At 39.4% G+C, this 15132-nt stretch overlaps 1 protein-coding gene across 2 annotated transcripts in view; it reads right to left on the reverse strand.

The window, feature by feature from the left end:
• Nucleotides 1–2928: 2928 nt before the first annotated feature.
• The window catches only part of PTPN2 (protein tyrosine phosphatase non-receptor type 2), a 29248-nt gene continuing 17044 nt past the window's right edge, over nt 2929–15132 (reverse strand). Inside the window, exons 6-10 of one of the 2 annotated variants that reach the window (XM_064657190.1) lie at nt 14222–14431; nt 12634–12792; nt 9529–9719; nt 7856–7957; nt 2929–3294 (exon numbers count right to left, since the gene is read on the reverse strand). In XM_064657190.1, coding sequence (XP_064513260.1) covers nt 3273–3294; nt 7856–7957; nt 9529–9719; nt 12634–12792; nt 14222–14431 — 684 coding nt within the window. In that variant the 3' untranslated portion in view covers nt 2929–3272. Of the gene's footprint in view, nt 3295–3975; nt 7958–9528; nt 9720–12633; nt 12793–14221; nt 14432–15132 lie in introns of those variants that run through there. The other variant, XM_064657182.1, reaches the window with a different exon arrangement.

The following is a 15132-nucleotide window of genomic DNA, read 5'->3' on the forward strand; positions in this document are numbered from 1 at the left end:
CCAAGTGCATAAATTGCCGTGAGGCAGAAGGGAGAAAGGAGCACAGTCACTTCCCTCTTTATTCCCAACACTTGTGCTGGGAGGCACAGGCCAGCTGCTGTGTGACAGCAGCTTCCGTGCAGAAAGCAATGGATGTGTAATTGTCTGTCACACAGAAACTCCAGGTCACCTGTGTCCTGCACTGCAGGAGCTCTTGCCAAGCACCAGCATTGGCCACTGGTCTGAGGCGAGGTTCAAGGTGGGCTCCATGCTGGACAGGTGAAGACTGACTCTCAGGCTCTATTTTTCTTCTCCCTCTTCTTCCCCTCTCATCCCTAATTTCCAGCCTCATGGGTGTATAGCTAACTGCATTCCAGTCCTGCACTCCGATTCCTATTAGTTCTGAACTTTGGATCTACGTTAAAATAGATGTTAACTAGAATGACCAACTGGAAAGACTTGATAAGGGTGATAAATCTTTTCATACTTTTATACCTGTGCCCTAAGAGCGATTCCTTGGAGTGGAGGAGAAAAAAGACAGGGCTGAGTATTGTTAAGGGCTAAAGGATTCCTTGTAGCCTTTAAAAAGTGCCTACAGGGTGTATATAGAGCAGGGGGCAGATCAAGTCTCTTGGACTGAAGGACCAGACAGAAGCGATGAATGGGGTGTCGTTTGCTCCACAGTATTTTTCTTAAGTGAGCCACAGATGTTCAGTACCTCCTCAAGAAGCAGAGCCGAATGAAACCTCGAGAAGGGAAAAGGAGAGCACTCGGTACTGGGAGTACTCTCTAAAAGAGAAAATCCTCAAGGCTTTCCTGTTCCCTGTGGAAAAGGTATAGGACAGTTCGACGTTTATGAGGAGAGACAAGGACACAGGCGGCCACCAGATGCCGCTGCAGGACGGGCAGCGGCTACCCTTGGCTGGCCAGAGCCCTTCCCGCCTCCAGAGCCCCGGGAAGGGCGAGCCCACTCTCTGCACACACGGAAGCCTGCCTGCAGAACAGGGCCGCGGCTTTGTCCTGCTGTTAAGAGGACTACGAAAAATAAAGACACCTCTGCAACATTGCTCTTGAACATGGAATAAAAACTGGGTGCCAGTAAATCACAGCTTTTTCATTTGGAAAAAAATGCCATCTACAAGTCTGATTCTTCTAACCCCATTTCTTTAAAGGCTGCAATTAGACATTCACTTGTCCCTTTCCTCCAAAGGCAGCCTCTCCCCTTCCTTCACCTGTTTAAAAACATTGTCCCAACAGTGGTCAAGAATTGCGGCTTGTGTAAAACAAATGCATGGGGCAGAAGTTCCTGGGCCAGTAAGCCAAGACTTCTGTCACAAGGCAGCCCTCAATCAAACCTGACAAAGCCCTGGTTTAGGATCTGCTATATCTTGATGCCCTTTGCTGATTCATCGAGTTGGCCTGACATCAAATTTGATCCATCAGCTCAGTAGCTGAAAACCATTTAGAAACTAAGGGCAAGTCAGCATTTTGATAAGCATTATTCAGCCCTCTATGCCCCACAAGATAAACTAGTTGCATATATGATAGCTCTAATAGCAGCAGGTAAAATAATGAAGCACATGCATGTTTCCAGTAGTCATGCACTGCATGCTTACTCACACCTCCAAGAGGGGAAAAATAATGAAAACCTAAACCACAGCCCAAGGTAAAAGGCATGAACAGCTGCAAGCCTTATCCAAAGACATTCCAAGCAATATAAACAGGCTCTGTTCCTGTATGAAACAATAACAGGGTTTATTGCAGTGGTTTTGGCAGAGCTTCATCTCTTGTTATAAACGCTCCTGGTCTCACAGCTGCACCAACTTGAAAATGAAAGCTGAATCAAGTCACAATGTTCTCTCCTCCAACACACGCTCAGAACAATGCTAATCACCTAAAGAAACAAAAATATTTGGACAAACCAGACTCTGGCAATTCAGACTATTTGAGGATGGTGTCAAGCCTGTCTTTAGCTCAAGTAATTGCATTAACTACTCCCCTGATTCAGCTTCCCCTTCAAGTTAAACACAACTCAATATAATTGCTTTCATGCATGGGTCTTGAAACCAAGTTCTGCTAAGATTTCAGGCTGCTGCTTATTTTAGCAAAACTTGCTTTAGTTGGCCTAGATTTCCCCCCTCTTCCACGATTTACTTTCAGTAACTGTATGATTTTTACAAAAACCTGTTACAGAAATATGCACAGTGCAAATCACATATAAAACCCCACCACATGCCAGTTCAGACAGTCATAGTAACTGTATATGTTTTTTGTGAGTTAAGGTTTATCTGAAACTGTCAAGTGCAGAACTGAGGTCAGCTCTGTTACAGAAGGCACAGGGCTGGAAACACTGCTGACCCTGTTGGAAGAACTCCTTTAAGCAACACTCCGGTTTACCCCTTTCCAATCCATCCTGACTTTATCAGGGAGAACGCTGACAGAAGGTGGGATACGTGAAGGAAAATACTGTACATACAACACATGGCGATGGCACAATCCAAAACCCGTTTAATTACAGACACCATTGACTTTGTGCGCTTTGCACCTGGCCCTGAGCTCCTGTTACACAGGACCGTGGGTCATGAGAGGTCAGATTTCACATCTGTCTGCCCTTTAAAGCATCACCAACAAAACACTTTCCCCTTCACAAAGTTACTCTGAACATCTTGTGCATATTTTATAGCAAACATAAGAAGGATTACCAAACCAACTGGTCAGATTAATAAAATAATAATCTTAGTGGTGTATTACAAAAGAAATGTGCAAGAGTTCCTCCTAAATCAAACTACAATACTTAGCATTAATGGAAATATTCTTAAGCACTTTCTAATAATTTTGCCATTTTCCAGTTAAGACAGGTATCAGGAAACCTTAAGGCAAAAGGCTTCTTTTTCCACAAAACAGGCTCTTAACGGTTTCTCCCTAACATAACGTGCACACAACAGCATATTGTCAATTTAAAAAAATATTTAATGCTGCCAAAAAGTATAAAAATACAATAAGAATGGCAGTACAAAACAAAATATTTCCTAATTTATTTCTTTTACATCTTTCTACATTAATACAGGCATTATAAAAAACACAAGATGGCAAATTATTTCGTTTTGCAAAGTAGCACACGCTGCTGGTGGTCTTCATCCCCTCGGTGCAGTTTACGCTGTAAACAGATAACTGAGGTCTTCTTGGTACTTAACAGACCTCACTTTTTGTTCCCGAAGAGGGGGCTCATGTCTTGCTTTGCATGTCAATAATTTGCAGTTTATAGCTGCAGAATATTCACAAGTCTTGAAGGCTTAGGTGTCAGTCAGTCTCGGCCTGCGACATACAACCAAAAGAAAGTCACCGATTCAGTACAGAGTACGGGGAAAAAAAAACAACAACAACAAAAAAGAACTAAGAACCGACAGCGGGTTTGCAGCCCACTGTCAATACCAAACAGCTTCTCATGCATTCCCTGGAGCAACTACTGCCTCAGAGCAAGTACTCTTGGAAAGCTGTTGCTTTTCCAGAAGGTATTTCCACGTTTACAGTATAAGGCACATCCTTGCTGGGGATTTCCAAGTACAGGTCTCAGTCCAACAAACCCCTTCCTCACACATTTAACCCCAAACACTGCAGAAGTCTCCTTGGGCCTCAGTGGGACTATGGCAGGCTGCATCTCAAAACACACCACCTCTCGTGGCTTTGTAGGCCACCCCTGGCACAGCGGCACAGAAACAACCGTTTGCAGGCAAAGGTTTCCCGTAGTGAGGAAGACATCCCAGCACTGTACATTCTGCTCTTAGGCAAGGTAAGTGTCTACTCCGAGGAACACAGAAAGACACCTTGGTGTTCACGGCACCACACCCCCAAGCTACTACAAGTAAAACAAGTCTGAGTTCTGCGAGCACTACACTGATTTACTTGATGCAGCTTTACTCGATCAGTTATGACACACTGAAAAAGGGCTTCCAAGTATTTATCCTTCCAATTTAAATAAAGACTCAGACAGAGATGCAATTTTGAACACATTTATTTTTCGTACATAAAAATGAAAGACTGACTTAAAACTTCAGGGGCAAACAAAAAAGCCCAGGAAGACTACTGTGTGTTATGTCAACTTTGCAAATACCATCCTCTGGCTTAAGCCACTCGGCCATGCAGAAGATTTCCTCTTTTGTAACCATTAATATACTTTCTCGTGCAGTCCTCAAGTGTCTCAGGTTTTACTATAATGCCAAACAGCAAACTAAATAATTTGGTTTACATTCATTAAACATAAAGCTAGCCAGGCTTTTTAATTGCCTGCACGATCCAGTCACACATACATGCATACACATTTATACCTCTTCCCTTTTCAGGGGGATATAAACTGATGTCAGTAAACCATTTTACTCGAGGTTTAACAGAATAAGCTAAGTTCCACTTGCAACATCTCACTTCCATAAAATAAATCCATAGGTTTTTTTAAATTGCTATTTCACACTGAATTAAATTATTTTACTTAATACATTTCAAGGAAAATACAGATGTACCGTCACTCTAAGTGGACTGTCCCTGCACCAAGAACATAAACAGGAAACCTAAAGAACTAATTCCAACTTTGCAAACTCCTTGCAATGGAGATCCAAATGTTTGCTAGGAATTTTTTTAATGAAAATGTGCATAATTTGTACATGAGTGTTCATCTGAGAGTCAAACATTGTTTTATCAAATTCAGAGATGCCCACTGCGCATCAAAAATTTTGACTGATGCATTTCCAGAATAGACAGGAAAACCAAACACAGTAACCCTTTGAACCAAGCCCAACAACGTTTTAGAAGTAGCACAGGACCAGCCAGCAGCTTGCCAGAAAACAGGGTGGAGGGAGGCAGGAGAGGGGTTAGAAGGCACGTCCTTCCAATTTCATCCTTTAAGTATTTCCTATCATAGGGGTGCCTGGGATCAGCAGTTCTTCAGTTTGGCCCATAGTTGTTCCTATTTAACGTCCAACTTGTGCAAAACTGCTGCAAATTTAAATCCCACAGAATTACAAAGTATCACAAGGGCTTAGTGTGCAGTAGCAACAAGCCTCCGCCAGATTTTGGGGTATAAGGATTAGTGATGGACCAGGAGGAAGACTTTTATCCAAATTATTTCCTGGAGTGTACTAAGGAACCTGTTGTTTGCTTGTCCTTCCTATTCTCATACTGCCATGAACAATTCACTGTTCAAAATAGTTTTATCCAGGACTTTTATCGGTTCATCTTCCTTAAACTATTAACAGTTAAGACTCCCAAGGTACTTGCAATCACAGAACCAAACTAAACTTTTACAGAACAACTGCTGAATGTGCAAGTCCTGCTTTATTGCATCAAGAAGGTAAGAGAGTGTGAGGAGATGCAAGATGGCCACCTCCTGCCCTGTTCCACCCTGAATGAGGAATGTTTGCTGAGGATCAACAAAACTGAAAAGCCAGAATTTGGAAGATGGAATCGGGAAACAACTCCAGTGACAACTTGACAAGTTGCAGTTAGAGCTCAGTGCCTGTAGAATACTGGTCACCCAGGAAACCCTTCTCATGCCAAGAGAAGGGAAATAAATGACAGTGTGGTATCAGTGAAGGTTTCGCCTGCACTTTTTCCTTAGCTGCTTTTAAGTATTTAGAATAAAATCTGGAATATTTCTGTTACAAAAGCATTTAATTACATTCCATGTGTTTTTCCATAACCAAAATATATTTATAAGGCACATACATTTACACCTGCTAACAGTTACAGCTGATACTGAAACACCTGTCTTCTCAATTTAAAGAAAGAAAAAAAATCTTCTGACAGTCTTGTTGGCTAAAAGTTACTGTGGTTGTAAAAATGGTGAAACACCTTGAAATATATGAGCTGCCTGCCTACACTGTGTCAAAGCAGTCAGCAAGTCATTTAGCTATTAGGGCTGCTCACTTGGTCAATGCCGCAGAACAAATTGTCTTGTTCTACTGAAGCACAAGTTCCCAAATTGAGAACTGTATGAAACTGCACTTGTTTTCCTGATCTGGACCCTTTAGCATTTGTTTACTATATAAACACTATATAAATAGTGTGGTCCAAAACAGTATTGGCTATTGCGAAATGAGAATTTCAAAGGGTAAACTGTACTTAGCTTTGTGTAGTAAATGTCAAAGTAACTGGGCTCCATGCCTCTTATGTTATTACCAAGTTTGGATGTTCTGAAAAACTTTCAAGTTAATTCCTTTGAATAAGGAACAAAGTAACCATCCAGCTCTTTTAGTATTTTTCAGCAATAAATCCAGGAAGCACTTTACAAAATGGGAGGGGGGGAAAGAAAATTCCCAAAACCCCACACCCAACAGAAAATAACCAAGCTTAAGAAAACAGAAGGAGAAAACATGACTTCTCTGAAGTCACCCAACAAGGCAATGCTTGAATAAATAAAATCCATATTTCAAAGTACAATCCAATCCTACAAATTATTAGGTCTCAACTGGAACAACAAGCTACATACAGCCACATACCATCTGTACTGCAAGGTAATTTAAAGCGCAGAAATTGATTTGTGTAGAATTACTATTTAGAAAGTGTTATTGCCCAAGGAACGGGAGTGCTCGATAATTTTAAAGGGGCTGTAGCACAGCTATTCCCAAAATATTAGTCATCAAGTGTTTTACCATCATGTCTCTAATACAGTGCTGGAGAAACTGAAAAGCAGTTCTAGACTTTGTGAAGCCACCAAAGTGGCTCATACAGGCAAACAAACTGGGTATGGCAGAACACTACCAACATTTCTTTCCTATTAAAGCCACCCTTGGAAGTCCAACTATAGTTTCCTTTGAATGTGCTTTCTACACTTATCACTGATGAGTGAATTTTATTCTTTCTAGCAATTAAAATCTATAGACAAACAAAACATTATGTCTCACATTTAATGGAATGTCAGAACTTGAAATGTTGGCCTTCAAACAGTAGCTGAAGTCTGAATACATTAATCAACACTATGATTCTCAGTGGGGACTAAGTTCTCAGAAGTCTTAAAAAAAATTGAATTTCTATGCCTTACTTAAATAATGAAAACTACAAAAAATAAATAAGGAATGCAAATTAACAGAGTCGAAATTGGCAAGTGCTTCATCAGACCCCTAGCTGCTCATTTCAAACTGGAGAGACAAAATATGGGGAATGGTTGCACTGTTCTTTTCATGCACAAATTATAATTACATTTAGTTTCAAAATGAAATTCTTTTGGTCGGAAATTTGTACAAACTGAGCTTTTAAAAGTACAGTGAACTACAAAAAGATTAAATATGCAATTATAAAATATATTTATCCTAGGTTGTAAGAATATAAAATGTTTAAGTTCATGTCACTAGTACATTACACATATTTAAGGATAACTTCTTTGCATTAATAATGTAAATGATACAACATTGTTTATTGCTTACGTCAGGCATGTAAATTTAAATCCAGACAGCCTTCAGTAGCTAAACCTCCATGGTTCAGCTTTGTTTAAGATCTGGTAGAATACCATCTTAAAAAGTGTATAAACAGTTGCAGCAAGTTTGCACCTGTTCATATAAACAAAAACCATCAACTCTGTTGGGGGGCAGCAGTTCATTTTTGTAAGTACCTGCAGTGGAAAGTCCTGAGATGTCGACATGGGATCAAGTTTACATCACTTCTCTACTGTATGTAACAGTCTGTACCCATTCCAGGAGTAAGGAGTTTACTGCTTAAAGTCACACCCCTAGTCATTAACTTGCAGCAAAATTAGCTGTCGGAGCAGTCACGCTTACTGTTTACTTACAGGGAATGTTCTTGAAAATACATTTTCCAGAAAGAATAAGCACCAACTAAAATCAGTGTACCAAACCCAATCTTAGTGAGAATAGGTTTCCAATATAACCACCTTTTTCTTTTTCTTTCAGTCTCATTTAGCTTCTGCTTCATCTGCTGCAGCTTCTGTGCTGTGTTTGCTTTTCTATCCTCCCGCAGTCGTTTTCGGACAGAACTGAAAGAGAAAAAAAAAGATAAATCTTACACTGTAGAACAGAAAAAGAGGCTATTACAATATTAAAGCAAACCTCTTTCCAACACACTCCCTATTGTTAATCCACTATTAGCATAAAGCAGCAGTATATATAATTCAAGCCAAGCAATCTTTTATGATGTTTTAACCACCTTGATGTGGAGAGTTTCAGATCAGTGAAGCCCCATGAAGTAAGTAAATGACAGATGTAAAGATGTACATGGCACTTGACCTACGTTGTTCAACAAAGAACAGATGGAGTCAGCTAAATTATCTGAGCTTAGTCTTTCACCCTTGTCTGTGCCCCATTTGGTGGCAGAGATGTTTTCATGGAGGCTGGTTTTGTATGCAATGTCAGATATACTACGTGCAAACGTTCATAGTATGTACATGGGTCCCTCCACTGCAGAGTTCATACCAGCATCAATGATACACTGATCCAAACCTACTCACAACTGCATGTAGGTTTAATAATAACCCATCTCCGGCTGTGAACCAGATCTTGATAAAGGACACAGACTGAAAACCCAGTTCTGTGTGTTGTTACACTGTCAGGGCCACCTTGTAAGTCTTGTCTCCAAAAGTACCCTCACAGTCTCTAAGACAGCCATGACTACGACACAAAAACCCATTTTGATTGTCCAACTCCTTAGCACACAACCACAACACACACACCCACACCCCACCCCACTTGTGAGAGGTTCCTTCAAACATCTACAGAACTGCTCTCATTCCCTCTCAAAAACACTCATGAAGACATGGAAAGACAAACCCACCAGGGCATTTAGTGAACCAGAAGTTATTTCAGAATTCCAGCCTATCCACACTGAACTGCTGTGTTTTGTCCCAGGCTGCAGCCCTTTGGGACAGACACCGCCTCCTCCCGTGCACCGCACGGCTCAGGTCAGCACAACCCTGACTGGTTTCTGGATCTCTGGTTATGGATCACCATTTGGTGACCCCCACGGGGGCAGGCCCAAGTGACACAGTGCCTCCCAGCTGAGATATTTGTACTTGTGAGGAAGAGACACTTGAAGGAGAAAGACAAATTTACATGACAGCTAAACCACAGAAAGCTACTCACAGTGGTAGATTTAACATGAACAGAGGGTAACATGGCTCCAATGATACAATTTCAACCGCTACACAGAAAGTGGTAGGTGATCAAGCCTTTGTGTTTCTGAGATAACATGGATTTTTTTAAATCAGAAGTTAGCACTGTATTTAAAAATCAGTATCAAATTATTTTTGGCAATTTTAGGACCTAATTCACACTGCATAATGGAGTTCACTGACAGTCTGCAGGAAAATGCTTTCAAGCATGAGGTTTAGGTGCTTCAATCAGAGACATTTTCTTCTCTTGACCTTTCAACAGTAAAACTCTATCACAAGGAACAACTGAGGTTGTATTTTTAAAATAATTAAATAAGACAGTCAAACACCACCATTCCTTCCTCTCTACTGAAGAAAGATCTTGAAATTTTCTTATAACAAGAAATAAGCCTTTCGAGAGAGTGTATCTGCCTTCTAAATGTTTTCTTTATCTTGCCTACCTTTCAGTGTTCCCATCTGTGATATCTTGAACTTTAGTGGACAGGTCAGTGTTTACTTTCTCCATCTGATCTTTGTTCTCCAGGCCTATGCTGTTCCCATTGTACTTCTCTGTGGTTATTTTAGTTGGGTGCGGAGGAGACTGCTCGGAATGTGGCGCTTGGTCCTCCTTAGAGAGCTCCTTCCACCGTTTCTGCAAACAAGGAGAACATATTTCAAACAGTCCCCTAACACTAAAGACAACCCTTGCTCAAGTTGTCTTCCAAAAGAACAGTCACAAAAGTAGATTAAAAGGAACTATCAGATCAAGAAAAAAACCTGCTAGATGAAGAAATAAGGTTAGGGGAAGATCTTCTCCAACAATGATCAATGATCCTTTTTTCTGTTTCTCCGGGATGATGCTACTAAGGTGGCATGAGGCCACTAACTTTAGGGTTTGCATTGTCCACAGTAGCTCCACAACTAGGAAGCAACCTGTCTTTTGTCACCCAGCACTGTCCAGCACTTTCCATTTCCTTCTACTCACTACAGGCCTACACTGTGCTCTTACCTTTCATGGCTTCAAAATATAATAGGACTTGCATGCAAGAACTGCCTAAAAAGAGAGAACTGGGAAAATTTCACTAGATTTATTTATGCCAGTTGCAAACTACTATTTCACATAGTGACCCATTAGCCCAGAGATCTACTGCATCATAAAACAGTTATTCACCTTGTTTTGAGAAGTAATTTAAACCAAGATGGAAAAAAAAATTGGAAGTAAACCTGGTTTGCTAGATCTCTGTCCTAATGAGTAACTGTTCTAATGATGAACAGTCTGAAGGACTTGTGGCAATAGAACTTCATGCAGAAAAAAACCCTAGAAAGTTCACAGGAAGGAAAAGAATTCTCCCTAAAAACCCACCATTTCTTTTCTCACACAAATCATTCAGTGCCTATAAAGACACAGAATACCTTGTAGAAAAAAAATCAGTTCCTTTTAAAAGTCTATGATAGGGAGGATGAACTGAAAACTGACTCTTCTCAAATCTAAGTGACAGATTCCTGTCTGCGGCACGAATTCAAGACTGATGGTTTAAACTAAATATCAAACTCAGACAGTGATATAGAAAAGCCAGCCACTTATAAATGGACTGCTGGCAGAATGAGTTTTAACAATGAACTGACTTCTCCATTGCAAAGAAGCTTCCAGTACAGATCTGAAATTCACAAAGGGACTAGTCTTGACCCAAAAAATACTTAATTCTCAGAGGTTTTCTTTGTTTTGTCTTAAACAAACATACAAACAAAAAGAAGCAGCCACTGACAAATGGAAATCCACTTAGCAGCTCCTCCTTACTGTCACAGAAAAAGGCCTTTTGGAAGACATATTTGTGTCCACAACAGACTTGCTGCCTAAGACAAATACTGATTACACCTGTAGTGATAAAGCCACACAGCAAAAACTGAAATCAGAGACAACTTTACTGCTCTTGTCATACAGAAGGAATTTCTCACCAAGAATTCTATTCTAAACATGTAATAACAATTGCTGAAATGGCTGGTAATTCCAAGTTTAAATATGTATGACAAGACTGTGTGAATGGCAGGACCAATTAAATACTGTACAACCTTAAGCAGACAAACTGCATGCATGTTGCAGTTGCAGCCACTAGCTGGCAGCAAGTTAAGGTTGTGTTTGCATACTGACTTCCAAAACCCATGGCTATGTCAGAGATGAACATTTGGCTAATGTTATAACAGAGAAGCAGTCAATAACTTCATGCCCTCCCCATTATTAGCAGACAGAAGTGAATACCTCTCACGCTCTGGAGAGTACAACTGTTCCATTCAGGGTCAAAAAAGCAGCCTATCTGACCTTGAAAGGAGAAACACTCCTTTTAAGTACAGCCAATTGATTTTCTGCACGTGACCCTGAGGCCTAAAGAGAAAAACATCAGGACAAATGCCTGCAATGCAGGAAACACTGGTTTAAGAAAGATCATCTGAACGGTCATAACAAGAAAAAGAGAACAAATGAGAAGTGTGCCTTCTTAGGCATTCTCTTACTATGAAGAAATAACACACTTGAACCTGACTGCTCCCTTGTATCCAGAAATGAGAAATCCTGTGATCTAGATGGCTAAGTGTGGGAACCTGACCTGCTCACAGTGTGGACCATGGCTTTGTAAAAAACAAAGCAGAAAAATACTACTGGAGACAATACCTCATACCACCAGAAACAGCTTCCAGAAAATAAAGACACTAAACTGCTGTTAGGATGAATCATGAAGTCTTCTGGGCATATGGCACAGGTGTCAAGACTAGCAGAACACTGTCCCAGGTGTTGATTAGCAGTTGTGCAAAATTATTTCTAGCAAGTCAAGAAACATTTGTTAAAGAGAAGAATTAGACAACTACCAGAACCACAGAGGAGAGAAAACGTGTTTTAGCTTATCTGCTCTATTCATGATTTTAAGAAATCAACAAAATAAAAGAGCCCCAGCATATGAAAGCAGAATTAAGTCTGCTTTGAAGCCTCTCCTCCCAGTCCTCCCTTGCTCCCAGCTCCAGTCACTTAACATCACTGTAGCTACTGTTACGCCTGCAAGCCACTCTGATGAAACAGTGAGATAGGTAATTTTTTTTTGCCCTAAAATTCATTATATTTGGCTAGATTCTACTAAATATAACACAGATTTTAAGGGACATGAAAAAACACAGCAACTTTAGTAATAAACGTTATCTGTGGCATCAGGCAACTTTTCTGTTGGGAAAATACATAGCAAGGATCAAGAAATTCTAAAAAAGATCCTTACTATCTTCGAAGCAGTACTGGTCATTACTTTTGCTTTTTAGTATTGAAGATACAGATTGAACCTTCTTTTTCTAAACATTTGTACAGACAAATTATTTTTATATTTTATTGAAAAGGGGACATATACATAGGATTATAAATTTAGTTCATAGAAGGCACTGAACAGATATCCTCTGATACCTCCCTAGGCATCTATTGAAAATGACTAATTATTTAAATTCCACAAAGTTACATGTTTTAAAATAATTCGGAGCTCATTTTTTACTACTGTTGCAGTCAGCTGTTTAAATACATAGAGCTATACGTTTACCTGTATAGTTGAATCCCCCATTATAAATTTTGCTCCTTCTATTACAGCCATATATGAAAATCTTAGTTGATCAGGAGTCTGAATAAGTCCCATTCGATATTTTCTCATATCCAGTAATACCTTCTTAATATCTACAGAAAATGGGTCCTTTTTTTCCATCTGTAAAGAAAGTTACATTGAAAGTATCAGTGGTATGTAAAAACAAGTGCAAGTGAAAGTCATAAAATTCAATCTAAAAATTAATTTCTTCATATTATGCTTATATTGGTTATATAGAAAATTAACCACTCAAATGATTTCTATTTTGTTTTTACAGATAAAATGCAAACCATCTAATGAAAACTTACTATGAAAAAAATCGATGATCCTGTATTAACCAAATAAATTAGTACTCTAATATCAAGTTTTAAACTTAAGAAATTTAATTATGCGTGATTTTATTCAGGCATGTATTGAAACTTTGAAATAAGACTATAAGAATCAGAACCGTAAAACAGTATTTCCTGCTGCTCCTGAATGGAACAGCAATTTAGACAGACTGAATGTGGCAGAAGTTTCCTTATTTAAAGCAGAATCCCTAATCCAAGCAATGCACACACTTGTCCCTACATTACATTCATGGAGTGTTTTTAAACATATATCTGCACTTCTTACAATGTTCACTATAAATCATCTAATATTAAAGTATATTTGCATCAAAATATACCCGTTTTCAAAAATGCATCAAAAAAGAAAAACTGAAGAAAAAAACCAAAAAATAAGTTGAAAGGATCTAACCAAACCAAAAGACAAGTCTCTTGTCACTTAAATGAAATCCTATTTCACCTAACCCTGTGCTGTCCTTTTCACTATTGCCAAGCACAGACAAATAAAAAGTCTGTGCCTGGACTTCAAAATCCAACAAAATTCTAAAGCGATTTTAAATATTATTTAACATTTAAAGTTCACTCATGTCATGAGCAATTTTGATGATGTACCTCACTGAGTAAACATAGAAATCTATACATCCATGCGACACTGCAACTGGCTGCCAAGCCCCACCTCCCAGGGGGCTGCACAGCAAGGGAAATTCTGCACCACTCTTCATTACATACTGCAGGAGATCCAGGGACGTGCCCGAATTCTCATGCTAGTTCAGGTAACAATTTTCTGCACTCTTAAGAAAAGGGGCCTGTCAGACTTGTGAGATATTCTATGTTTGGAGAAAAAGACTTATAGATTTAATTATCTCCATATATATTCACAAGCTTAACTTTAAACTTACATTAAAAGAACCAATCAGTCCTCAACCTTTTCTAAGCACATCTTATATAAAAGGGAAAGAATGCTTACTATTTACTTTCCAGGAAGCTTTGAAAATATGTAATGTACTTGAAGATGGATTTGTAAATGCATTTCAAGAGCTGTGTTTTTAAACCATCAAAATATGTGAAGAAAAAGAAAGCATGATGTCTTAATTAAAGTTTCCACTGGCATGTCATTAACTTCAATGTTTTTAAAGCCTTCTGACCAAAAAGCCCACATTGGGAATGGAGGCAGGGTGTCAGGAGAAGGGAAGAGGTGACAGAGCGAATAAGCAAACACTTACCAGAACCAGACAAGTGTCTACTAATGAAAACGTGCCGGAACGTCCTATCCCTGCACTGCAGTGAACTACTGCAGGCCCGTGTTCAGGACTCAGTGAACCAGACTCTCTGACTTTAAACAGGAAGTTCAGGAATGAAGCCGGGGATTCAGGAACTCCGAAGTCTGGCCATGTGGTATAATGAAAATGAGAGATCATCCTGGACTCACCACTCTAGAAGTGAAAACAAATAAAACAATACAACTAGGAAGTGTTCCTCTTTTGTTCAGTTAGCACACGTTTCCCCAATCTAAATCAATAGCTATTTTCTATTTTAAAACTCCCATTTAGACAAACCATCCCATAACTTGCTTGAAGTTGGATGACAACCAAAGTGCAAGCTGAAGCAGTTTTTTATCCGAGTTGGTCGTTTCTTCCTTTCCAATTATTACCATACGCATTTCTTTCTTCTTCTCAAACTCCCAATATATTTGGGTTGCTTTACTAATTACTCCCAAATATCCTTCCTTTTCTACCATTAGAGCAGTTTAAAGGCTGACAGCAGTTATTAGACAGCTAGAATTAATACTACTGAAAAAAGTCCACATCAGCGTTGTATACACTCTCCACTCTTGCTCAGAGCAAGTTTTAATGCCAACAGGTATCACATCTCCTTTCTATGAACCACATTACTGTGAGGAGCGGGAAGCGTTATGGAAAAGGCCTGTAACAACCCATACAGCAGGATGTCTAGCAAGACTTCCACAGGACATATTCAGTCTTTTCAAGTAAAAAAGGAGGATTCCAAAATCATACAGTTGCTTTAGAACCACACAGTTTCTCTCCTAACACGAACGACTAACTGCAAGTACTGAAATTACAGTAAGAATATGTACATAAAATCTAGATTATATTTTTATGGAACTCACTTCAGA

The sequence above is a fragment of the Pseudopipra pipra genome, chromosome 1 (genome assembly GCF_036250125.1).
Source record: "Pseudopipra pipra isolate bDixPip1 chromosome 1, bDixPip1.hap1, whole genome shotgun sequence".
Taxonomy (NCBI): domain Eukaryota; kingdom Metazoa; phylum Chordata; class Aves; order Passeriformes; family Pipridae; genus Pseudopipra; species Pseudopipra pipra.